The 24,406-nt window shown below is 41.1% G+C and overlaps 1 protein-coding gene and 1 long non-coding RNA gene across 6 annotated transcripts in view; one reads left to right on the plus strand and one right to left on the minus strand.

Moving 5' to 3' along the window:
* Positions 1–533: 533 nt before the first annotated feature.
* Positions 534–23,948, minus strand: DAZAP1 (DAZ associated protein 1). 5 transcript variants are annotated; one of them, XM_088526723.1, is made up of 13 exons: positions 23,837–23,948; positions 19,829–19,869; positions 19,201–19,367; positions 18,892–18,957; positions 18,505–18,615; positions 16,748–16,796; positions 12,167–12,249; positions 8,662–8,815; positions 7,184–7,213; positions 6,649–6,789; positions 5,782–5,964; positions 3,703–3,791; positions 1,337–1,534 (listed from the first exon to the last, which is right to left on the minus strand). In XM_088526723.1, the coding sequence occupies exons 1-12, from the start codon at positions 23,866–23,868 to the stop codon at positions 3,712–3,714; spliced, it is 1,137 nt and encodes a 378-aa protein (XP_088382849.1). In that variant the 5' UTR covers positions 23,869–23,948; the 3' UTR covers positions 1,337–1,534; positions 3,703–3,711. The 5 variants fall into 5 exon arrangements, with proteins under 5 accessions (XP_088382848.1, XP_088382847.1, XP_088382850.1 ...); XM_088526722.1 differs by lacking the exon at positions 3,703–3,791 and having other exon boundaries at positions 534–1,534; positions 18,505–18,612; XM_088526721.1 differs by lacking the exon at positions 3,703–3,791 and having other exon boundaries at positions 534–1,534.
* Positions 11,397–24,406, plus strand: part of LOC148594330 (uncharacterized) — a 29,917-nt gene continuing 16,907 nt past the window's right edge. Inside the window, exon 1 of the long non-coding RNA XR_015913510.1 lies at positions 11,397–11,644. This is a non-coding gene — a long non-coding RNA (uncharacterized LOC148594330). The remainder of the gene's footprint in view (positions 11,645–24,406) is intronic.

A 24,406-nucleotide genomic window follows, 5' to 3' on the forward strand; every position in this document is an offset into this window, starting at 1 on the left:
CACTAACAGATCATTTCAACAGCAAAATTATTTCCATTTCCAAGGTGAGGAAAATTAAAAGACGTTCACCTGGAGGTGAACAACTTCTCCCCCTTAGTACCCTCACATGCCTCTTGTAGAATGTGATTTAAGGTACCTTGAAGATCCAAGGTCAGGTGAAGAACGGCCCTGAACCCAAGGCCAAACTCAGTGCAAATGACCCTGTCGCACAGACCCCCTGGAAGGGACCAGGGCATTCAGAAGACTCGGTGCAAGTCTCACCCCATCAAACCCACTCCAGGTTACAGCAATCAAAAGCTGTGGGTGCCCCTGAGGCTGAAGCAACTTTCACAAAGTCACTCCTGGCCTCTCATCAGCACAAGTTACTCCTCGACTTAACCCACGGCTAAGAGCTTAACAGTCCATGGAGGCAGGACATAAGCCTGTATACTGGTTACGAGGCACCATTTTCAGGGCTGCCAATTGATTTTTCATGAAAACTGAAATCCAAAAGGAACTTTTTTGTAAAAAGAAAAAATAAAATGGAGACAGGCTTGTGTTTCTAATCCAAATGTACTTCTCTTTATTCAAACCAGGGGTAATCACTGGTTAGTGCAAAATGCACCTAAACCTTTTGCCTGAGGGAAATCTACATCTTAACAAGGCCTCCGTTAACCCCTAAGGAAATCCACAGAGGATTTTAAAGAGTTTGAAGCACAGATCTAACGCTGCGCTTCGTAAGTGACTCTGTGCGTCAACAAGTCTGCACCTGCCTTGTTACCAGTTCTGTATCAGCAGGTTAACAAAAGCAAAATACACTCAGTAGATTTCTTTCAACTCCCAGAGTTTCTGAACCATCCACCCCACCACTAATGTCAGGAGCAAGGGGGTTGCAACTTACCCTCACTTCCAACAGTGCTAACGGAAACCCTGTTTTAAATTAAAAAATAAGCCAGCATACATAGTAGAAAATTTCTCTTAAAAATTTCACAATCTGTAAATGTATATATTTTTTTCTTTAAACATAAAAGTTTACAATATACGGTAAAACAAAGGCTCAGGAAAAATAATTTCAAAAAAAGAAACCTGAAGTTTTGAATTAAAGCTGAAGACATTTTTAAAACCCTGTAGTTTGAACCAGTGACATTTTCTTTATTTGTGCTGATGGGTTAGAGAAAGGAAAATACTTAAAAACTGCAGTCCAAACACCCACAGCTTTGCCTTCAGAAGCTATCTCCCCCCGCCCCCCCAAAAAAAAAATGTTGTTAGGTTTTTCTTCCATCAAGTATGTGATTGTCACAAGTTCAGAAGTCTGGGATTCCTGGGTTCAGCTGGTACCAGACATCCCTGTGTGGACAGAATTCCCTGATTGCCAGCACATGCTAGCGCCTGTAGGGGTGAAATCCTTGCACATTATGGTTCTGTCCTCGTCCAAAACCACTTCCTCCGGCAGGTGGGCCACTTGATGGTTGCACCGAGGGGCCTCCATAGGGAGGGGGTTGCTGGCTGGGATCAGAGAAACCTTGTCCAAAACCACTCAAGTCTTGTCCGTATCCTGGGGAGAAGGGGGAAAAGGCAGCAGCGTCAGCCGTCGTTATCATCCACACACACGCAACAGCAGAGGCACAAATTCAAAGCCCACTCCCTCCCCGCCATGCACAGCCTTAGGAAACACACGTAAAGATAAGCAGCAGCTTTCAGTTCTTGCAGTTATCTGCATTCACAAAGAAACAGGTAATAAGCAGAAGTACTGAACGGGTATCGGGAACGGTAGGTTTTGCTTTTGATAAAAATCTTACCCAGGCTGGTAGTTAAACTATCATATTCCTGCTGTTCAGATGCTTACATGGAGTGGTTGCTATCTGTCAACCCACTCCAAATAGCAGGCTTTTCTGCTAAAAAAACAGCACTGGCAAATTCAGCAAGGATGAAGATGTAACACAGATGTTTGCCTGCAAACCTCACAGCTACTAAAGCTGCAGCACCTCACACTAACTGAGCAGATTTACTAGACTGACTTTCTATTGCCATTTTCAGCATCTTCCCTGGAAAGCCAAAGATGTCCTTTACTGAAGGGACACACTGAGGAAGGCATTCTTAAGCTTCCTGAATATCTATTAACTAGCCCGCCTCTCCTTCTGGAAAGACTCAGTTCCCCAAATCTGAACTGAAATTAAACAGGGGCAAAAGAGCAGACTCCAGAAGGTTGCAAATACTGCACCCCCTGCCTCCTTTGTAAGGGAAGTTTTGATCCAGCGTTGGCAAAATCCTTCCCCTGCAACTCAACTCTAACCACCAGGCTCAAGTGCATTTGTAGCAAGTTCAAATAAACCTATGTCAAAGCCTCACCCCTCTATTGCTACTGCAGAAAGTGGCCACTACTTCTAACCTGGCAAAAAGTTAGCAGCAATAAAAAAGCAGCTGTGTTGCCTTTCTCCCAGGTGACCAGTATCGTGACAAACTGCATCAGGTTTCTGACAGTTTTAAATCTAAAAGGGAACTGTATCTCAATGTTTATGCTACTGCATGCTGTAAATCAACAACTCGCTCATCTTCCTTCCTCTACAGGAAACAGAAGACTTCCATTCCCTGTCCAACTGTCCTTAGCTGCCCTTCTGCCTGTTCAGCGAGGCTGTGACTCTCATTCTGCAACACAATCTGTAACAAAGACCAGATTTGGGACAGATTTGGGACAACTGGGGGATAGGGGGAAAAAAAAAAAAGGGAAGATGAAAGACTTGCTGCGATTCTTGCTGCCGATATGAAAGACAACTAGCTGGGCATTAGGAATACTGAGAAACTAAGAAATTTAATAAAACTACCTTTAATTAAATACAACTCTTAATCATAATAGTGGCATCAGTGCAGGCTGCTTCTATAAAAGATGGTATTAAGAAACCTAATTATTAAGTACATTTCTACAGCTCTGCGCCTCTCTGTGCAGGCTTAAGCAGGTTTAACTCTCTTAATCCAAAACAAAGTCTCTTAGCATGTCTTCAATATTTCAATTTCAAGCTCTGCCTGTCTCTCGGGAAATGCTACCACTAATGAGCCTTAAAGTACATCTATCACAGGCTTCTATTAGCTCAAAATGCTAATCCAGTCTTTTTTTTTTCATGCAAAGATAAGGAAGCAACCAAAAATACAATTTAATTGTATAGCAAGGGGTGGGGCTCGGAATGAAGAAAAAATCAAGTTATTGTACACTGCAGTGCTACGGCGTATAGTAAACCAGAGCTTTCAATTTGCTTAGCACAAAGGAAGCCTACAGCACAAATCTGTACAAGGCTGGATTTAATACGTATTCTCTTGCTGTTTTCATAGCTCCTCTTACAGCTCTTACATTGCACCAGCACTTCCCACAGGGAAGCAGCTCACCTGCTGTCACAGAGCGCTCTGCTTTCTAAACAAGCTGTGCCAACCATTACGGTTACAATTTATTGCTGATGGAAACCAAATGCAGTTTGATTACACAAGATAAAACCTTGCTAATGCAACAACTTGGAAAATAAACAGCAATGTCATTTATGTTTTAGTCAAAAGTTTTCACTTCAGCCAGCTAACGAGTATATAGAACCATATTGCCCTTACTGGTAAAAGTAAACATTTGAGTCACATTTCTTCCCCCCACCCTCTTAAAAGAAGAGACCCTGCAAGAAACACAAGTTAATTTCCCAAATGCAGATATATTAAGAGCATTGGTTGTAAATAGGCACCACCTACCTAGATCTCTCACTGCTCAGCCTGACCATAAGAGTGTAAACAAAGTATTGGCGCGTAGCCTGAAGGGTCTTGAGAATAGGTACCCAGCCCTAGTAAGAAATGAGGAGACCAGGGTGACGAACCCCAAGAGAGCCCTGTACAGAGATAATTTTTTGGGTGAGGGAGACACACCCATGTTAGTGTTTAATTTACTAGTGTTTACATTCATCCTAGCTGTAAACATAGCAGCATTTAAGATGCTGTCAAGCCAGGACAAATCTGAAAATGCCACAATGATTAGATAACTCAGTGCCTGTTTAAAGTCTAAGTTTTATGCATTTATGTAGATACATGCAGATAAGCTAGACTGCTGTTTGTACAGCAATGTTGCTAACTAATTTGCAAACACATGAAGTGCTGAAGCTTTTTTTTAAAAAAAAGTTTTAAAAAATTACATGTAGCTTTATAAACATGTTGACAATTCTGTTAAAATAGAGACTATATTAAATACCTCTATCCCGGTTAGCACTCTTGTTCATATTTTCAGGCTAGAAAAGCACTCCTGAAGTGAGAGACTGGCTCCACTTACAGCATTAACAACTAACCTTCTAACCCTCCTCCCTCAAAATGTCCTGCTATACTCCTCTTCCTCCCCCCACCTCCCTCCCCAATACTATGAGTGTAACTAAAAACACTTCAATTACTTCACTAGGAAATATGGCTTCTAAAATATGCAAAAGGCAAGTGGTACTACACAGGCCATTTACTGGAATCCAACTTTTTTTTTTTTTTTTTTTTTTTTAAAAAAAAAAACAATTCTGAAATCCAGGTCCATTTTAAACTTCAGTAACATCCAGAATCTTGGCTACCTGCTGAGTTTAAACAATTGTGTACTGGTTCGTATTTTATTTATACGGTCCACCCTTCTTTCAAAAAAAAAAATATCTGCAGAGACACATGTTCTGGCAAAACAAGAAAAACTTCCTCCTGAATCACAATGGCAAAACTTTCTATGACAGCAACCGTGTTTATAACATAACCAAATTTAAAACATTTCAAATCCATCAACATGAGAACATATACTTGTTTTACGAACACACCTGAAAGACTAATCTTGCTTTAAAAATCTTCTATTTTTGCTTTTTTTGAGCTATGAATAATATCTATTCAAATAACTTTATGAAGCGTTCATTTCATAACAGTTTTGGCAGGCACTTTAAAGGAAGCAATAAGGCATGCACTAACAGAACTGGAGAACTCATTCAGGTGCAGGAACAGCAGTCTTAAACCATGGGCCTGTTGCATCTGGCAGCTGACTTCATAAAAATGACCAATTACAAGGCTTTTGAAAGGGGAGTATGCCACAAACAGCTATTTGCAAAACGCTGCTTAAAGGAGGACTGGGTGGAAAAGCAAGATGACAACTCCCAATTTTTTACAGAGAGGAAGCAGAAATTTTACTCAGGAGCACCAACAGCTGTCTTGTAACTTTTATTTTTTCAGTACAGTTTGCTTAGCTTAACACATCTTTTATCAGCTACCTAAACATTATCTGTACAGCACAAATAAGTACTGCCAAAACATTAATTACCTCTGACAAAAGTACAACTTGAGGTAGACAGGTAAGCAACAAGAAAAAGCTGGCAGCTTGGGTTCTACGCAGCTTTTACAGCTACCCTGTACTGCTTTCCTCTCAGTCAGTTCTGTTCTACTATTCAAATTTTATTCGTCAATCTGTACAAACTCAGTTAAATGAAAAAGTTGACTACTAGTTCTGTGAAGCTACTACAGAAAATAGTTTTAAGTACAGATTCAGGGAGTGCGGATCAGTGACTTATCCTACCACTCCACAAATCCCTGAAGACCTTTTCACAGGAAACAAGCAGTGCCTCATAGTTAAGAAACAGCCTCCAGCCAGAATACTAGATGAATTTAAGCATTACTTGAGAGCTGGTGGCTGGCATTTTCATCCTTTATATATGTGCTTTCAGTATTAGTGAACTTTCCTAAATACTGACTTTCTACCCAAGTATTATGACAAAAGAAAAGCAGGAAGGGGAGAGGGGTCAAACTGAGTTTATTTTACATGCAGTTACTTACCAAACTGACTATAAGGGAATTCTGGCTGAGCAGTTGGGGGTTTGCTCATGTCCTGAGTTGCCTGAGATGGTGGTGGTGGTGGTGGAAAAGCTAGTGGTGCTGCCCCTGGAGTGGCAGGTGGTGGGGGTACTCCAGGCGGGGCAAACTGGTCAGGTGGAGGAGGTGGAGCACCGTAACCAAAAGCTGAAGCAGGAGAAAACAGCATGTGATGAAGTAGCACAGAAAGGTTGAGGTTGGAAGGCACCTCTAGAGATCATCTAGTCCAACCCTCCTGCTCAAGTAGGGACACCTAGGGAACAGGCATCAAATTTTGGGCATGTGAGAGACACCAACAGACACATCAAGGAGTCCACAGAGAGCCTAGGAAGCAAAGGGAGATATCCTAAAAAATGACTTCATTACAACAGAGCCAGCGACTCTTGGATATTTTGGTGATATGTTCTTTTTTAGACCAGGTTTGTGACTAGCCTTTTCATAAGGCTGCCCGAGGAGGCAGATGCTCAAATCCTATTTACATTTCCAATAGCAGTTGCGACCTTAATTCCTTAAGCTTCTCTGAAAATCCCAGCCTGTGTCTAGCCCAGGTCACTGTGCAATAATCTCAACTTCTCTCACAGATGTCATAATAGGAGTACACAATAAATCTAAATTCTCTTAGCAATGCAGATTTAAATGAGACAGCATAATAAATTATTATTGTACCAGAGAGAAAAGTAACCCAAGTAACTGACAAAAACAATTTGGTTATAGCTCAGAATACCCCATCTAGCCAAAGCATCTACAGGAATAAAAAAGAGGAAAAAGAGAGATGAGCAAAGGCTAAAAGGAGTTGAGTGATGGACTGTAGTCGAACTGACAGTCACTTACTAAACGGTGGAGGGGTGCCATAGCCCTGTGGAAATCCTTGTGGAGGGGGGAATCCTCCAGGAGGTGTAGAGACTATGTATGAGGTAAATGGTGGTGGTGGTGGTGGAGCTCCTCTTCCTGGAGGAGGTGGTCCGTATCCACCTGGAAAACGAGGAGAAGACAAGAACTAAAGCAGCTCAATCACAGGGAGTTGTTCAGTCTGCATCCCCAGGTCAGGCAAAGCTGTTAATGAATTTCAGACACAGTTTGGGTCTCCTACGAATTCTTACTTTGCGAAACGCTTAGTCTTCTCAGTATCCCTACTGTAATTTCAGTTTAGAATGTGATTCCTGGATACCAAATTAACACAGTTGGCAATACGGGATGTATTTCAGCTTTCTACCAATTTGTTAAGAAAAAAAAAACTGTGCTTTTTTCTTATTCTTTTGGGACAAATGATGAAAATGTACAAATCACTAAGAATTCTTAAAGGAACTGCACCCTCACTCAGTAGGATTATTTTGTCTATTAAAGCAATCCTGCATAGCCTACTTACCAATTGCCTGTCCAGCTGGCACCCACATCCCTAGAACAGAACAAAAAATGGATTTATGCTTGCACTGACACTGTATTATCAATCAGGAACAGTTTAGCAAAGATTGAGCTCGCTCTGCACAGACGCTCCCTGTGTTGCTTTTTAGATTTATTTCTTATGGTTCCAGGGATGGTGTGTGTGCTCTTCTGAAAAGACTCTTAATCATTCGACAAATAACGCATAAAACAAGCTGTAATTCCCAAACTCAAATCAGGTTCAGTGTTCAAGAACTGGAAACACACCACACGTAAAAAACTGTAATAACATACAAAATGCCCAAAGACTAAGAATTGCACGACACTATATATCCAAAGCATCTTTAATGCATTATCAGCTTTATCGGTCAGTTTTTGAACCACAAAAATCTCATTTTGTATTTGTTGCAGTATTAAGATAGAAATGCATTTAAGTTTTACACTAATCTTTCTCAGAGATTGAGTATCATTTTCTCTGCAAATAACCACACTGAAAAATCTAGTTTCTCAATTTGTGCAGTTGCAGATTAGCACATCTGTGCGGAATGTCAAAGCCTCAGCTGCAGCTTTCAAGTTAATAAGCACCATGGGGAAACAGGCAGTCCTCTGTTGGGGTATCAGCTATTGTAGCCACAGATGAAGTCGTGACACTCCCTTTCCCCCCATGGGTGAAAATTTCCTGTGTCTCAGCACAAGCAAGTTCTATTCTGCCAAATGTTAACCCCTACTTACCCTCTTATTTCTCCCCTCAATTAACAACCCAGTCCTTGGAAGAACTCAACATATTTATCCTGTCTTCAAGATCTTAGGTGATGGGGAGTGTTTATGGCAATCAGAACCAAACAATTGGCTGCTCTTTTCAGCCCTGAAGGGCTCACGCTCTCCTGCCCCACTGCTGGCCCCACAACTGCTTGTTATTTTTCCAGAATACATTAAGCAATAAAATTCAAAGACAAGACAACCATTTTCCTCATCCATTTCAAATTTTACTTGTAGCATCCTCTGAAATTCACTTCAAACCCCATCACTGAAACCCCGTGTTTCGTAAGAATTTCATTATGGTCCCAGGGGGTCACTTTCCCACAGCTGCAGTCACAGCTTTCTCAATACCACCTTCATATTACTGGAAAACATGCGGATTAGAGCTGGGGAAGGCAGAATCAAACAGAAGTGGTAAAGCACTTTCTGGGACACCTGCCAGAATGAGCCCAACCCACTGACTTCTGCCCTATGTAACAAGGTTTTTTTTTGGGGGGGGGAAGAAAAAAAAAGCCAAGGAACAGTGTCAGCAGACCTTGGAAAGACTGATGCACAGATTTTTAGTGCTGCTGTCAGTAACCCAGCACAGAGATAGCACTGATAGAATCAGATATACTGTGATTTGCAAGTAAAACCAAATTATTCGTAGGTTTGAAAGACACAAATCTCTCAGGACAGCAGGTCTGAGATGCCTGAAGAAAGTACCTTGAGGGCCATATCCTTGCTGCCAGGTAGGAGGGGGTTGACCTGCCCAGCCATTGGCAGCACTTGGCATTATCCTGCTTCCCCACTGACTGGCACCTGGTGGCCCTGGAGTTTGGCTTTTGCTATCACGAGGCTCTGCACGTTTCACCTCCACCTAAACAAACAGAGTTACCATTTAGGAGAAATGGTGTAGGTTAATATACCCCCCTTCCCTTCACACACACCCTTAATTATGCTTAAGTCTATACTTAGCATCTTATGTCTTATGTCTAAGTACTTAATTATTAAACTTAAGGCCAGTAATTTAAAATGTTTCTCAGGTACAATATATATGATGGTAAGACATTACATGTCTACTATTGAGGTATTTCAAACAAAACACATCCTACAAATCATTTATGTTCCATCATAGTACATTATTCATTTGCTTTAATCTTAAAACAGCAGTACCCTCTTACAACGGCTCTTCACTAAAAAAAAAGGCAAAATCTTTTAAATATTTGCAGGTTCTTTTAACATTTAAGGCAGGAATTGCAAAGATGACATTTTCCATAGAAAATCATCTGAGTAAAGAGTACGCTCTGAAAAAGGGTACTAATGCTTTAACCATTCAAAAGATGTTTGGGGTTCATTTTCAAAGTTACAGTTTAAACCCACCCCATCTAAACTACAATTTCAATTCTGCTCATACCTGAGAAACACACGTTTATTTCTTTTTTTTTTCTTTTTTTTTTCTTTTACTTAGATTTTATTTAAATGTCTAATGGAAGATAAAGACTTACCTTCCCCAGGCTAACGCTTAAAGAATCTCAATTAACTCAAACAATGTCAGAGGGAATGGATGTGATAAGAGAATCTTACATTACATCTAACAAAAAAGTAAACAAACATGCAAGTAATAAAAATGGACAGTTGAGTCAATAAGAAGCAAATCTTCATACTGTGTTAAGTCAGTGACAAAAGCCCTCCTGTTTTTAAAATTAGTAAGCCACAGTGCTTAACTTATTTTATTCAAAGATAAAATGTCCTAGTGTTCCAAGCCATCGAGTAAGTGCATTTGACCTACTTAAAATAAGCTGCACATTCAATATAAACCTCTCAAAAAAATCCAGTTTCTGATTTAATGAAACACTCTCAGCACTCATGCATGCTGAATTAAAGTCTTTTTTATTTTATGATTAATTTTAATGGGTGCCAGAGTACAAAGAAAATAAATCTCAGTCATCAATGGGGCCTGAGTAGTATGGAAAAAAAATAAAGTATTCAGAATTCTTCCTGCCATGTCTTAAAAAACCATTCATGTCAGAGAACAAACAGGAAATAGGCACAAGGCAAGGACAAAGCCCCCACCCCCACCCTCCTGCAGATGCCCCAAGGACATTATACATGACAGTAACCAAATCTCTGTCAGCTGAAGGCCCTTCTAGAGAGGAACCAAGGGAATTTTTCAAAGGACTCAAATTAATGAGTCTTAACACATTTGCCTTGAGGGAATTCAGATATTGCTTACAAAAGCAGAGTTCTCCTTGCAATTCTAATTTTTTCCCCCCTTTTAACAACATACGGATTCATTTCAGCAATACCTTTTTAATTACCGAAAAGAAAGAGATAGCATTTTAAAAGTAGGCAGTATTAGTCAATGAAGGGAGCGGAATATCAGAAGTTCATTAATCTACATGGAAGAATTCCATTAATTTTTCAGCGCACATTTGGAAGTGGGGAACTGCCAAACTGAACACTGGAAAATCACTGTGCAATATTCAGGGCACTGAGGCTAAATTCCTACACCTGCTTAAAAGTCAATTAACAAAAAGGAGATCTTGTCCATTACTCCTACCTGAGAAAACGCTGCATATTCCTGCCCTTTTTTTTTTTTTGGTCATTAAAAATAAGAATAAAAGCAACAAAAAAACAGTTTCACTTTGTAGTGAGACTGCTTGGGAAACACGGGAGACTCGGAAGCAGCCCTGCTGCATCCTGAGAACTGGCAGCTCAAGAGGTGGCACTTGGAAGGCTTACAAAGAGGTGTCCCTTCTGCCCCAGGACCATCGCAGCAGATGGGCTATCCCTTGTCCTGGGGTATTTCTGGCATGCTTGCTGGCACCTCCTCTCCTTTCCGTTGTTTCTTGCAAATTTAAAGGCATTTCAACATCTGGGGATGTACACAAGATGTGTTCATACACATACAAACCTCAATTTGCTCTTGTCAGTATATCTGCACACAAACGGGAGCGCTCAGCTGCTCCGAAGGAAAACACTAGTGATCAAGAACACACTGAGGTTCTTGATTACATAAGCACATGGTTTCCTTTGCTTTATTCCCATTTACTAAGAAATCAGCTCACCCCTCAACCCCGAAACTTGTTCACAGGAATAAAAAGCATTATGTTTTGAATAACTAACCATACAAATTGCATTGATATGCAAAAGAACATTTCATCTGCCAGCTAAGTAAATGCTTATAAAATACCAAAATATAAAGACTAGCAGAGAATGCAAAAAAAATTTACATTGCAAGAATTTAAGAAAACTAACAGTATTCTTGGGTTTCCTTGAAGTACCTTCACTTTAAGCTTAACAGTTTTATTGCTTATTTTAAAATTCTGGATAAGCCGTAAAGCTATATGGCCTTAAATTTTACCAGCATTTCCAGGGGTTAATTTTTCTTTCAGAAGTTACGATTTTCCCTATATAAAACTTACGTGTCCTCCAACAATTTACTCTTGCTTTTATTTTTTTTTTCCACAGGTATAAGCATGTTCCTTGCTGAGTAACATCAAAGCAAGCATAAATTCCTCCCTATCAAACATCCATTTGCTGACAACACAGTATGAAGATGAAACAACCAGAGGTCACTTAACTGCATTGTGGTTAAATACTATATAGAGTACGTGGGTTTGTATCAAAGTTTCACAGTAAGTGACCCATTTTTTTTTAAACCAATCCTTCATGATGTTTTTTTTTTTAATTTTTCTTTTTAAGTGTAAGATTATATAAGTAGATTGTCTCAAATAGCCTCAAAATTTGAATATCAAATACACATCTGAAGGAGTGGTATCTTAAACCAAGCCTTGAACAACTCAGATTTCACTGGGATTCTGAGTTTCAAACAGCTGGAGCAGTAACTAACTTTTCTCCTTGCACTTGAGCAGCACATGACAGTGCTCAACACATGAGTGACTTGTGCTCAACCAGAGCTACCCCCAGGTCTGTAGCACAAGGCCTCCCCAAGTCCTCAGGGGAAAAACAAAACAAAAACCACAAACCTACCAGCCCGAGGTCAGGCTCTCAAGATCTAGGTCCCTTCTAAGGGCTAAGGCACAAACTAACTGCTTCTCTCACCTGTTTTAAGCAAACTCAGAAGACTTTCCCCATCTTCACAGGCAAAGCTTTGAATTTGGATTTACACTCCCTCCCGCTTAACTAAGCTTTGGTCACCAGTGAAACTGTCAGTTGCCCAAGACTTGGTTCTTTCTTAAGGTAAAATAAAACTACAACTACACACTTTTTTGCCCATGATGTCGTGAAAATGCATGTTGACAGCCTGGTCCACTGATTGTTCGTCCTCGAAAGTAATAAATCCAAAACCTAGCCAACGACGAAGAGTGAATCAAGGTAGCAGGGTGTTGTGACACAAAACAGGATGATGAACAGTATTAGGGGCGGACCAAGGGTTCAAGCAGGGGTTTCAGATAACCAAGACTTGTGTTAAATTTTCAAAAAAAAAAAAAAAAAGTCAGTCTGAAAAAAAAAATTTAATGGATACCTTCTATAATTAGGCAAATAATGCCCCATCTTGGTTTCACACATGCAACCTACAAACTAAGCTGGTTAACTTTTTTTTTTTTTTTTGCTTGATTTTATTCCTAACCCACCTATCAGGAGATGGAAAAAAATGCCAGTACAGTCATAACTGTACCACATGAATAAAAACAAGGTATTTGTGGACAGCAGATTAAAGTCAAGCAATTTTGCTGCTCTGTCTTCAATTCAGAATTAGGATACCAAGAAAAACCTATTCTATCCCTGTTACCCAAAGCTGCAAAGCAACTTCCTCCCATCCCTCACCCCGCTCTTTCAATTAGGGAATATTGCCTTGGAAAATAAGAGTTATTTTTGAAATGGAGCTGTTAAAGCATGAAAAATTTTACCACTCCATGGATGAATGAGAAGCTTCAGAAACTAACAACCTAAATCAGGGGTTCTCAAGTCTTTCACATCTTGTTAGAGAAAGCACTTAAGGAAGGACATTACTCCTTCCAAACACGGCATCCTCTGGCAAATAAATGAGCGCTGCTTACACAGAATACAATCCTTACTGTTATGTCTCTCCATCTATTTTATTTCTCATCCCTCCTGCTGCTTTTCTCTCCGATACGTATGCATACTTTCCAGACCCCTTCCTTTTGCCCAAGACATTGTTATCAGTTGCTCCTGATCCCCAAGGGTGCTCCATTTCCTTGTCATTTATGAGTAGCCTCAGTGATGGCAACTCAGCAGTTCCTATCTCCAAGTGGCTTTTTACAGGACAGCGGGGAGCGGCTGCAGAGGATGCTGGAAATAAAACCAAGGCTCGTGACTAGCTCACGTTTTTGCGGGCACGCTTTGAGAACCACTGCAGTAGGTTGTAGCTGCTGATACTGCCGAGAGAGTGGCAAAATAGTGGTTAATTTCACAGAACACTGAGGCTGGTTCATGCCATCAACCACTCATCGCTGGTGGAATAACCAAATCCCAGGAAAGGTAGGAATCATGCAGTACATAAACTGTGCCATTCTTTAGATTAGCTAAGGGTAGAGCAATAAAATTAGAAAGAAAAAAAGAGGTGCGGCATCAAAAGCATATGGAACATGGATGCATTTCTGCTTTTCTGAAACCCAAGATTTCCCCCTTGGTTTGCATTTTGCTTTGCAGCTAGTGCTGACAGCAGCCATATATTGCTCTAAAGCGTTAAACAGAAATACAGTATCTATAACAGTTAGTGTCTCTCTAAGCTTATCCAACTGGGTTGGGTAAGCCCAAAGAGGCCTATTGTAGAGAAGGTTTATATATAAAAAATACACAAAGATACAGGCCAAAATAGATTCCAGCAGGTCAAATTCTGCTGTCAGCAACAAGAGCAAAAGACATCACTAAAATAAAATAAAAAGGAAAAAACTTAGCATTTCCCACACACAAGAGACTGGCAGTATAAACGAAGTTTTGTTGACCTGTGATGAAAGCAGCCTCGTAACTGAGGGCAGCATTTCATCACAATATATTTGTCTGAGGTTAACTATAATTCTAAATATTAGAGCAAAAAGAAAAGTATTATTATTAAAACACACATTTAGTATTACAGCATTCTGTCTAAAAAGGCATGGGAAAGAAAACTGATGCATATCAGTTTCATGACAGTTGCTCCTTTAGCTTTTTGCAGAGAAAGTTCAAGGAGGAGAGCAGACCGAGCGATTGGGTTGTGGTTTGGAAAGGGAGAAAGAAGAAGAGAACACTGAGGAAGTCAATAAAAAAAAATAAAAGCATAAAAAAGGGCGAGACACCGTAAGATAAGGAGCAGTGAAGAAATTGATACAATACACAGTAAAATTCCAGGGATGAGAAATTTTACAAATTTTAAATTCTGTAGGAGTGACAAAGTACATCATCCAATAGCTTTATCTTCTGAAGGATGGGACTTTTTTGAAGACTAGAGTAACAGATTGCATTTAGAAGTAGACCGGATAGATGAAACTGTATTGGAGATAACGGGTGGACCAGAATCCAGTAAGAACCTGTAAATTACTTCACTGTGGTTGGCTTAGCCAAGAACAGAAAACATGAAAAGCAAAGACTGCAACAAACAAAGCTGGTACTTCTTCTGAGGAGCAAGAAGTTCAGCTGCACTTTCGCTTGGACTCGGAAAATAATTTTGATCAAACACAGCTGGCAGGAGAGCTGATGTGAGAGTAAGTGAGGGATTGTGAGTGAGCAAAGACAAGGCTGGGCACTGAAGATACAAGATCACCTCGAGTATCAAGGCAGCTCAGACACTGGCTGAGGATCTGCTTCCCAGTGTGCTGGTAAGAAGTTGAACATAGAAGAACGCGACTAGGGATTAGTATCAGAGCTGGTTTTGCCCTTCTCTAATCAGCAAACTAGTAAAACAACATGCAGTTAATCTGTTCAAAATATAAGGATGGTGAAGTTTACAGAAGAAGGCAAAAAACAGAATGATGCGAGTGGAGAATGGCAATGAAGGACTTTTGCAATTTAATATATCATCACTGAAGGTATTACATTCAGAGGACAGGTATATAGACTGAACTGCATTCTGTATGCAACAGAACGCAGAGCAGGAAGAAGGCAGGATAAAATGTGCTCTGGGATCCACAAACCCGAGCACTGAGTATAAACTGGAAGTTCTTCCTAGCTTTCGCAGAGACTAGCAAAGCCAGGTTTGGAGCTGCTGGCTAATCACCACAGGATGAAAAGGAGTCTCAGAACAAAAACAAAAGAACAGGATTCAAGACCACTGTTTAAAAAGTCAGAGGAATAAAAGGAGAATCTTTTGCAGTACATTGCACACTTCAATGATTGTGGACAGACAGGTTTTCAAACCGGAACGCATCTGTCATTTCTGCTTGAAACTACAATTTTTGTGGAGCAGAGGCCTTCTAGCATATATATTTTAGAATAGCTTTAAGCAGAAGCCATTAATTCAGACCAGGCATGATATTTTAGTACCTTTTGCTCAGAGGTTGCAAGGCTGAGATGAGTATTACAAAGATACAGATGATGCAATAATTACTGAAATATTTCCAAAACCTCAGCCACAAATTATACTCAGATGCACTTATCCTGGTCTCCATTGCCTCCCCTATTTAAAATGAGATTCCCTAGAACATTTAAATGGATGAATTTATGTTCTGCTTAAACAGAAGATACCTGTTGAAAGATTATTAAGATAGCTAAGGCAAGGAAACAAACAAAAAAAAACAAATATATTGAAACTTCGTTTACACTCCAATAAAAGACAAAGCCCGTCCCTCCTCTGACTGTGGAACTGGCCTGTACCTCTGTGATAAATTATCACCTAGAGAGAAGAAATCTAAAGAGATATCGTTAATCACAGTCAAACAATTCACAGAGAGAAAAGAAAAAATAAATAAAAAAAAGAACTTACTTAACATTACCATACTTTACTATGAAACACTTAAATATGTCACTAAGAATGTATGTCTAAATTAAAAATAAAACTAAGACTTAACAGCTTAATAAATAGGAAGTGGAGAATATATTCTTAATAATGAGTCAGAGGAGAAATGAAAGTTCAGATGGCAAACTATTCGCTAGCATGTAGAACATGCTACAAGGTGGTCAGTGTAACTAAGCTTCATGTGCTTTTAGAAATATTGCCTCTTAATTGTCAAACAGATGACTGATGCAATGAAAGGTGGAGGACATGAAACCTGCTTCATATTTTGACCAAAGGTTGCAGACTCGACTAAATAGCCTAGTGAAACTTCCAGCTGATGGTTTTTCCCCTTCACAAAAAAAAAAAAAAAAAAAGCAGTCTACCATACAGGCACTACAGGTCCCATTCAAAACATACATTTCAAAAGCAATTTTATATAATGTTAAGTGTCTTTCTTGAACTTCAAGTGAAGCCATTTAACTAAAACAAAAAGCAGTATGGATGGATTCTGTTCTAACCTTGTGTTCAGAAGTACTCTGAACTGGGCCCACCCCCCCATGCAACATCAACATACCTTTCATATGGAACAGGAGGAAAGCCAGTTTGCTGATTTCCCCCCACAACAGCATCTTAAAACCACAAGAGTGGCTCAAGTATCAAATTTCATTCAGGTAAGAACCAGCAAACAAACAAAAATGAACATGAAACATCTGACTTTAAATGCACAGATACCAACTGAGGCTGTAGATGAAGAGTCTATACTTGAAGTGGTATTTGCCCAGTGAAATATTCCTTTTCCTGAGGCAACACAGAAAAAAAAAAATCTACCTTTTCTGATGGTGTGAAATAGTTTGCCATCTGACTATAGGAGAGTATGAAGAAATTTCAAGGACAAACTAGATCAGCCTTTACCTCGGGGCCTCTGTTTCTCTGCGTCATAGATCATTACAACTTCAGTGACCTGGAAGAGAGAAGAGAAATTCTACTAACTATGCTACCAGGGGAGTGTTACAAGCAGTTACTACAGGCTGCTTTCCCACACTATCCACAAAGGGCAATTAAACGCTCGATGTAGCCATCAATACCAGTCTGCCATAGCACAGTGGAAATAAATTGGAAATGCTGCTCTCGGAGTTCATCTATTTTAGAAAGCCCCAAACATTGCTGCATGTTTGCTTTTTTAAGGTCTCATCACACTTCAGATTTTAATCTAGCATTAAGGATGTTAAACTGTTTATACTCGCACTATAGCCCATAGAAAACCCCAAGGGTACGTTATTCAACATCAGCAGAACTTCTTAAAAATATTGTCTTGGGTCTCATATTTAACAAAAATGCTTCTTTCTTAAAAGTCTTTTCAAAATGTACGACTATGAGCTATAATGTAAACAGAGAGATGCCATGTTTATTTCAAAGCAACCTTAAAACAGCTCAACAGCCTTTCAAGTTTAGAGGTAGAAAAGCCACTCTGAGGCCACAGAACATCTAAGATCTGCTTCTTCAGAGAGAACTGAATGAACACAGCTCATTAAGAACACTACACTGCCCTCCCAATTTCTATACTATTCTTTAAATTCTAATACTTACTTTTAAAGGCACTTACACTTAATGGCTGTTGCCTTCTATAATTGGTGGAACTTAACCCTGTATCTCCCAAGCCATCCAGGGGTCAGAATTGGAAAGCCATAAGTCTGTGAGGAAGAGCCTTCAGAAATTATGCTCCACAACTGTGGAACATGCTCCCCATTTTTATTTATAGCACTCAGTCTGTTGCAGGTTTTCAGACTAAAAAAAATCGTTAGCCATTGCTTTTCATATCATTTTTTTTAAGATCATCTTAATCTAATTGTAAGCACAGTACTGTTGGTAAACTTATCCACTAAAAAGAATCAACAAAACGTTTGATGCTGCTAAGAAGAGATGATAATGAAAGGTTTTTTTTATTATTATTATTATTGTTAAACTCTAAAGAAACACTAAAGGCTGCTCAAAAGATGGCAAGCTCTCCATTGCATAGCAAGACTGGCAGTCTTCAATTTGACTCAATTGAAGTACTTGAAATTTTCCTTTTTTAAATTCATGGCCAACTTCAGCCATTTCCTTTAGCTATTTACCTTAAAGGGAAAAATCCCCCAAGGCTAAATCAGCTAACTTCAGATGATGTTTTAAAAGCAGCCAGTGCTACTAAAACAATGGCAGGAGACTGCAAATTTTAGCTTATCTACACACTTAAAGAAAAAGACCTTAGACATATGTGCATTCAGTATTTACTGTTCCAAAGATTCAGCAGAAAGCTTTCATAACTGCAGAGCTGTAAGTTAGGTAACAATTCAGAAGAGTAATAACTATTCTCAAAGTCAAATGAACCAAAGAGGGTTCACTCTCCCTTCACAAAATAAGAGCAGAATAACATAGAATCAGGTAGACTTAAAACCAGGAGACAGAAGATGGGAAGTAACTTACAGGCATCAGAGCAACAGATTTTGACAAACAGCAAGAGACGCTTCAAGATGATGAATGGTTACTACCTTTTATCACAAAACACTTCAATATGTCATTATAGTAGTTTGTATAAATTAAACCAAAAATTGACAGTTGGACAAAGTCTGAGAAGAGGCAGCAGGGAGGGAAAACCTCTTGATAACTGCCATTGCTTCTGAATGACTCACCACTCCGAATTTCTTGAAGTATTCCCTGAGCTCCGTCTCGCCACAGTTATGAGGAATCCCACCAACAAAAATTTTATTTGATTTATTGTTATCGCTTCTGGATCCTTTCTGCTAAATTAAAGAAGGGAAAAATAATAGCAATCAGAAAGACAACAAAGTTGGCTCCTTGATTCATTTTACACCTAAATGGACTGAGGTGAAGGGGAGGGTAATCTCCAGACCTGAATCATACTATTGTTAAAGTGAAGAAACTGCACGTTCTAAATTTACAAATTCAGTGTTTTTGGCTATAACATACACACTTCCCTTGGGAAGGCTGCAGAACTAGGAACAATATTTGGATGAACTCATAATTAGGCTCAATACAACAGAAGTATTTTTCCTTACCCATCCTTCCTTCGGCCGTGTCCTTTCTGGTTGCATCCCCCTAGGTGTACATGGCTTTGGATCAATCTGGAAGAAGTTTGCAGCTTGGTCAGTTCTGAGCACACACAGTATTTTGTTCTGTAAAGTTATTTTTAAGACATCCAAACAAAGTCTTGCTAAAACTGAACTCCTCTCATAAAAGCCATCCCTATATGTTGCTTCTACAATGTAAAACAATCACAGCTAAAGCTGTCTTATAATAAATAATTAAAAGCAACAGCCAGACAGCACCACCACACAAACAGACAAAAAACACACAACGAAACTTACATTTCGGCCATCTAATGTATGAGGTCTGCTGGCCAGTACTGTTCCAACACAGTTAGGGTCTTTAAACTTGACAAATCCAAATCCTCGAGACTGGTTTGTCGTTTTGTCTTTCATTATTACACAGTCTACAACTTCTCCATACTGGGAGAAGTAGCTACGAAGAGTTTCTGTTAAAAAATAAAGATGTATTAAACAGATATCAACTTTACCAGGCTATGCTCCTAATTATGAAGTAAAATATAAGCAAATAATTATAAAATCCAAAATTATCTTTCAAAATCTATTCAATTTTACTTCCTCTAAACAAAGGCAGGTGCCCCTTTAATTCCATTCAGACAAGAGCAAATTTAACATCCTAGTAAATCAATGCCCTAACATTAGTCATTTCCTAGTGAGTTGACAAAAACTTCAATACCAAACACTAGCTGAAAATATCTATAAAAAATAAATAACACGATGTTCTGTGCTAATTCATAACAATTTATTTTAAAAGAGTGGAAAAAGTTATAGTCTTATCCAGATTTTCCTTTATCCAACATCAGTATTAGCTGATAAAAAGGTAAGTATACATACAGTATTTTGTTCTTCATAAAGGATTGGCTAAATGACTGTAGAATACATAGCTTACCTTGCGTTGTACTCCAGTCCAAGCCACCCACAAACAGTTTTCTGCAAGTGAAGGTTGAATAGGGTGAATAGGGTGCTATGGAGAAGATGCATCATTTTATGTAACAAAGAAATCAGCTATTCTGGATAGCCCTGACAGTCCTGAAGCCTCCAAATTATTCTGTAAGGCCTATTCTTCACTAGAAAGACGCTATTCTTTGCAACAACTACCTTCTGTTTCACTAAGATTCACATAAAACTCGGGCATTCATTTTATGCATCACAAGCATGAACGGAAGATTGTAAGCTTATTACAAGAAAACGTTTTATTATTTTATGAGAAAACATCAGAAAGGCAGAAGTTCCTCAAAGTTCTTATTTCTAGGTACCTGAGGAAGCAGGGTTACTTTAAGAAATATTTTTAACAAAGCAAACAAACAAAAAGCATCAGTGTTCTGATAAAGCCAAGTCCTCAAACTGTTAACTGAAACAAGAATAAAAACTTCATGCTTTCCTTTTGTGTGTTATTTTTTCAGTCATCTAAAAGAACAAGTCAGATTTACTTTGCCATCATCTTCTAGTTAAATGAAAGTGAAACTACCAAGCCTAAGATGGCAGGAAAACTTCTGAGGCCCGAAAGAAGTAACAGAACAGCATGAATTCAGCAACTATTTGTGAAACTAATCTTAATAAAGAGACATCTCTGAACTAGGGACTAAATACACCAGCAAGTCATGGAGAAGCCTGAAACACGCCGCACACTTAGGACAAATCTGAGTCAATGCAACCTTCCAGAAGCACAAATGTGAGTCCTGGATCGTGTTAGGACATGCCACGGGACTCGGATAAGCACACGGAAGATGAGCAGTAAGATGCTAGACTGGCTGCTTTGCAATTCTTTATCAACTTTATTATGCATGGAAGTTTTGTCACACCCTAATTTGCTCTATAATTAAAAGTTAGTTCAAAGGCACTTCAACATTTGGCCCTTTTTAGTAAGGAGTACCAACTTAAAAGCTCTTACTAGCTTTAGAGGTCTAAGTAGGAACTTAAAAGCTCTTAAGAGTTACAGGGATCTGTATATACAAATACAGAGAGTTTATCTTCGAGGGATTCAGTCTATTGTTTTTCTTCTGCTTTTGTCTTCTGCTCTCCTTCAGACAGAGCAGAACTGCAACTGAGCTGAGTGAGAAAACATGTGCCTTAAAAATGAGCAATTAAGGTGCTCCTTTTCTCATTCACAGCTACAAAAAGTACAATCCCAATGAAAAATAAACTTAACTTTTGAGAAAAATGGGGTGAGAAGCAGCAGCTAACAGCAGTAACGGCCACTCCCCTAACAGCAGCTGCCCAGAGAGAGCAGTCACCTTAACTAGGGCCAATTCACTGAGATTTGGTCAAGCAAAAGCCTTGCCTTGTAGGGCAGCTTGAAGAGGAAACCAGCAGCCTATTTTCAATCATTTTTTTTTTCTGGTATTTGGTCATATAATGACTGCAATGCAACAATCAACAACGAATAAAACCATGCCTTGAAGAGTGTAGACTTACTATATAAGAAGATAATGGGTGACTAGATGTAATATTACATGATACAGAAGAGTGTTGCTCTACCTAAGTGTATTTTATTTCTAAATCACTTCTTGATAGCTGGTGTAAGCCTCGTTCCAAAAAAGGACCACCTGTTAAGCACAGATCCTCACAAGGCCCTTTTCAGCAGTGCAGAGAGTAATTTAAATGATAACATGCAATGGGCAGTATAATTTTTGTATTGTTGTGGAAGACATTGGCTGCATCTACTCTTACATTAACATAATGCATCCGATAATAGCACCAGCAGAGCACGTAAGCCATTATCACCCACCTCTTTCCAAAAGCAGCCCTACTTAATGCAGATTAAAATGCCCAGGCCCCACATGACCGTTTCCATTCCCAAACTGCAACAGAAACTGCGCCAAGTTGCATCAAGGTCTTTTCTACTTGAATGTTTTCCGATGAGAAGTTTTTCCTAAGGTAGGAAAATCCTTCCTCACCTCCTGCCTGCTAGGAAGGACCCCATTTGGGACACGAGCCAATTCAGTGCCAATATATTTTCAGCCTCAGGTCATTTTCTAGCAACAACAAAACAGAAGAGCGCTCTGCATCCAGCACAGACATCTCCACGCTTCCTGGGAGCCTCCAAACTGCCCCTGTCTCATCTTCCATTCCTGCACGCAGGACACGTACAAAAGTCTGTTCTCTCTTGTGCTATCAGTTTGAGGGAACAGTAAGTTCTGCAAAATATAGCTTTGTTTCTTTATAATCTTATACTCAGTATAGCATTAAATTAGCTATTTTTATGCAGTTCATGGGTTAGAGGTTTTCTTGATAATCTACAGGTTGGTTTTGTTTTTTGAACAAAATTTGTCAGTGTGGTACATCAGATCAATTTAAAATACCAGCTGCTGTTCTGACAGAGTCTCAAGCAAGGAAGGATTCCCTGCAGTTAATGGTCATCGAAACCTCCCAATTCCATTATTAATTATTTTTAGCCCCATTACCGACATTTCAGCAAGCAAAAATGCAGGCTTTCCTAAGGTCAACTATTGCAGCTGTATGTAAATACATTGCTTCTATTTATATGCATATACCATGCCCTATATGACAATATTGAAAGCAGCATTTACTTTACTTCACAATAGGTCAGTACTAATTACAATGAACAATGTTTGTTAGCCCCTAAAAAAATCATCTTAACACAGAAAGGCTTATTGCCCAAGTATTTTTTTTTTAGAAAAAAAATATAGCTTATAATTTATGCATAGAAATTTTAAAAAAATGAATTAAATTCATAACTGCTTATCAAATTTAGGAGTTATATATTGCAGCAACTTTTAAAACAGAGCTTTCCTCACAGGTACTGGCAGCTGCCTATAATAAAACTGCAATTCATCCTCCACTTTCCCCTTCTGAGAATTTCTGAAGGAGGAGAAGAAAAAAATAACATCATGGCTTAAAATCTAGCCCCTTTGACCCTGATAATAACTCAAACCTGGGCAGTTTGCAACCCAAAGCAAGTCCTGTGGCCCAGCTTGGAGGAGAGTTCACAGGACCCTGCACTCACCTTCAAGCCCAGAGCACAAGCACAGACTGTGCCCATGGCGCATCGCCGAAGACACAAGCAAGTCATTGAGGCCCAGGATGAGAAATAACGATGCTTTCAGAGCAAAACCTACTTTATTTAGCGTGCCCCACGCTCTATTCATTGGTCCTACTAACGGGTTATTTTCCAACCAGTTTTCTCACCTCTTGCACTTTCAAGATCGCAGAGAAGCAGCACAGTGCGCAGCACATGCCACCAGTCAGGACAAAAACGGGCCTAGCACGCTCAAAAAAGGTGACCGGATGCGATAGCGAGACTTATTCCTTATATTAGATAATGAATGTATATACAACAGGCAGGCACGTGGCTAGTGCTCATCCCTAAGGGGTTCCCCTTGCTCTTTTGAGATCTATAGAGCCAAGTTTATGCTTTTACAGTTTAAACATCACCGTCGTTTTGGAAGTCGTCACTGAGGCACAGCGATACCCAGCACCACAAGAAGAGGTTTTTAAGCGGATACCGGGTGTTTCTGCTCAAATAACCCCCAAACTCGGGGAGGGTAAAGATGGAAAGGGGGGGGGGGGGGGTCGATTCTTTGTCCCGCCGCGACCCCCGCGCTGACCGAGGCCCCTCCCGCCGCCGTCGGGGCCCCCGCGAGGGTCCCCCCGCCGCCGCCTCGGGGATGGCGCGGAGGCCCCGGGGGGGGCGGCGGGGCCCGCGGGTGACCTTGGGGCCGCCGCACCTGCCGCCGCCGCCGCCGGTCACGTGGCCGCGCTCCCGGTGCGCAGGGACGCAGCATGGCGGCCGCGCCGGGGGGGGGGGGGGGAAGCTCCGCCCCCCCCCCCGGGCCCGCCGCGCGCTTCACCTCGCGCTGAGGTGAGAACCGGGAGTGGGGGGGGGGGGGGCCGGGACCCTCCCGCCTCACGCGCCCTCCACCCCCCCGCTCCTCACCCGATCTCGTCGGCGCCTCCCACGCTGTTCATGGCGGCGGCGCCTCAGCGGGCCGCGCCCGGCTCTTCCTCCTCCTCCTCCTCCGGCGGAAGGTCGCGGGCGCTGCTCGCCGTCCAGCCGCCGCCGCCGCCGCTCCCCCCCACCCCCCCCCCCCGCGGTGCTCCCCGAGATGCGCAACGGCCGCGCCGGCCGCGCCGCGCCCCCCCCCCCCGCGCGCCGCCGCCGCCTCCCGCCCGCGCTGCCGCCGGCGCCGCCGCCAACCGCCGCTGCGCGCGCACCTGCCCCGCTACGGGGTCTCCGCGCCCGCGGGGGCGGGGCGCGCGCGGGGCATCTCGGGAAAGGCAGTTCGGGAGCGCGCGGGGCAGTGCCCGCCCCCGGGAACGGAGCGGCCGCACCGGGGACAGAACCGGGCACAGCAACGGGGAGGCTCTCGCAGCCGTGCACGCTGTGTGGGGCATGCACAGCCCTGCGCGGTTGTCCCAGCTGCGCGTGCACGGCCCGCGCGCACGCTCTGCAGGCCACGCGCGGCTCCGCACGGAGCCGCGCGTGGCCTGCAGAGCGTGCGCGCGG

The sequence above is a fragment of the Tinamus guttatus genome, unplaced genomic scaffold (assembly GCF_059628265.1).
Source record: "Tinamus guttatus ecotype Peru unplaced genomic scaffold, ASM5962826v1 Tinamus_guttatus_pri_ptg000254l, whole genome shotgun sequence".
Taxonomy (NCBI): domain Eukaryota; kingdom Metazoa; phylum Chordata; class Aves; order Tinamiformes; family Tinamidae; genus Tinamus; species Tinamus guttatus.

Excerpts from the sequence above, each read along its gene's own strand:
- DAZAP1 (XM_088526721.1), bottom strand. The coding sequence starts at position 23,868 with ATGAACAGCGTGGGAGGCGCCGACGAGATCGG. Across the intron at positions 16,797-18,504 it reads ACTTCAAGAAATTCGGAGTG|GTCACTGAAGTTGTAATGAT; the intron begins GTGAGTCATTCA and ends TCTCTCTTCCAG. Across the intron at positions 6,790-7,183 it reads GCCAGCTGGACAGGCAATTG|GTGGATACGGACCACCTCCT; the intron begins GTAAGTAGGCTA and ends CTCGTTTTCCAG.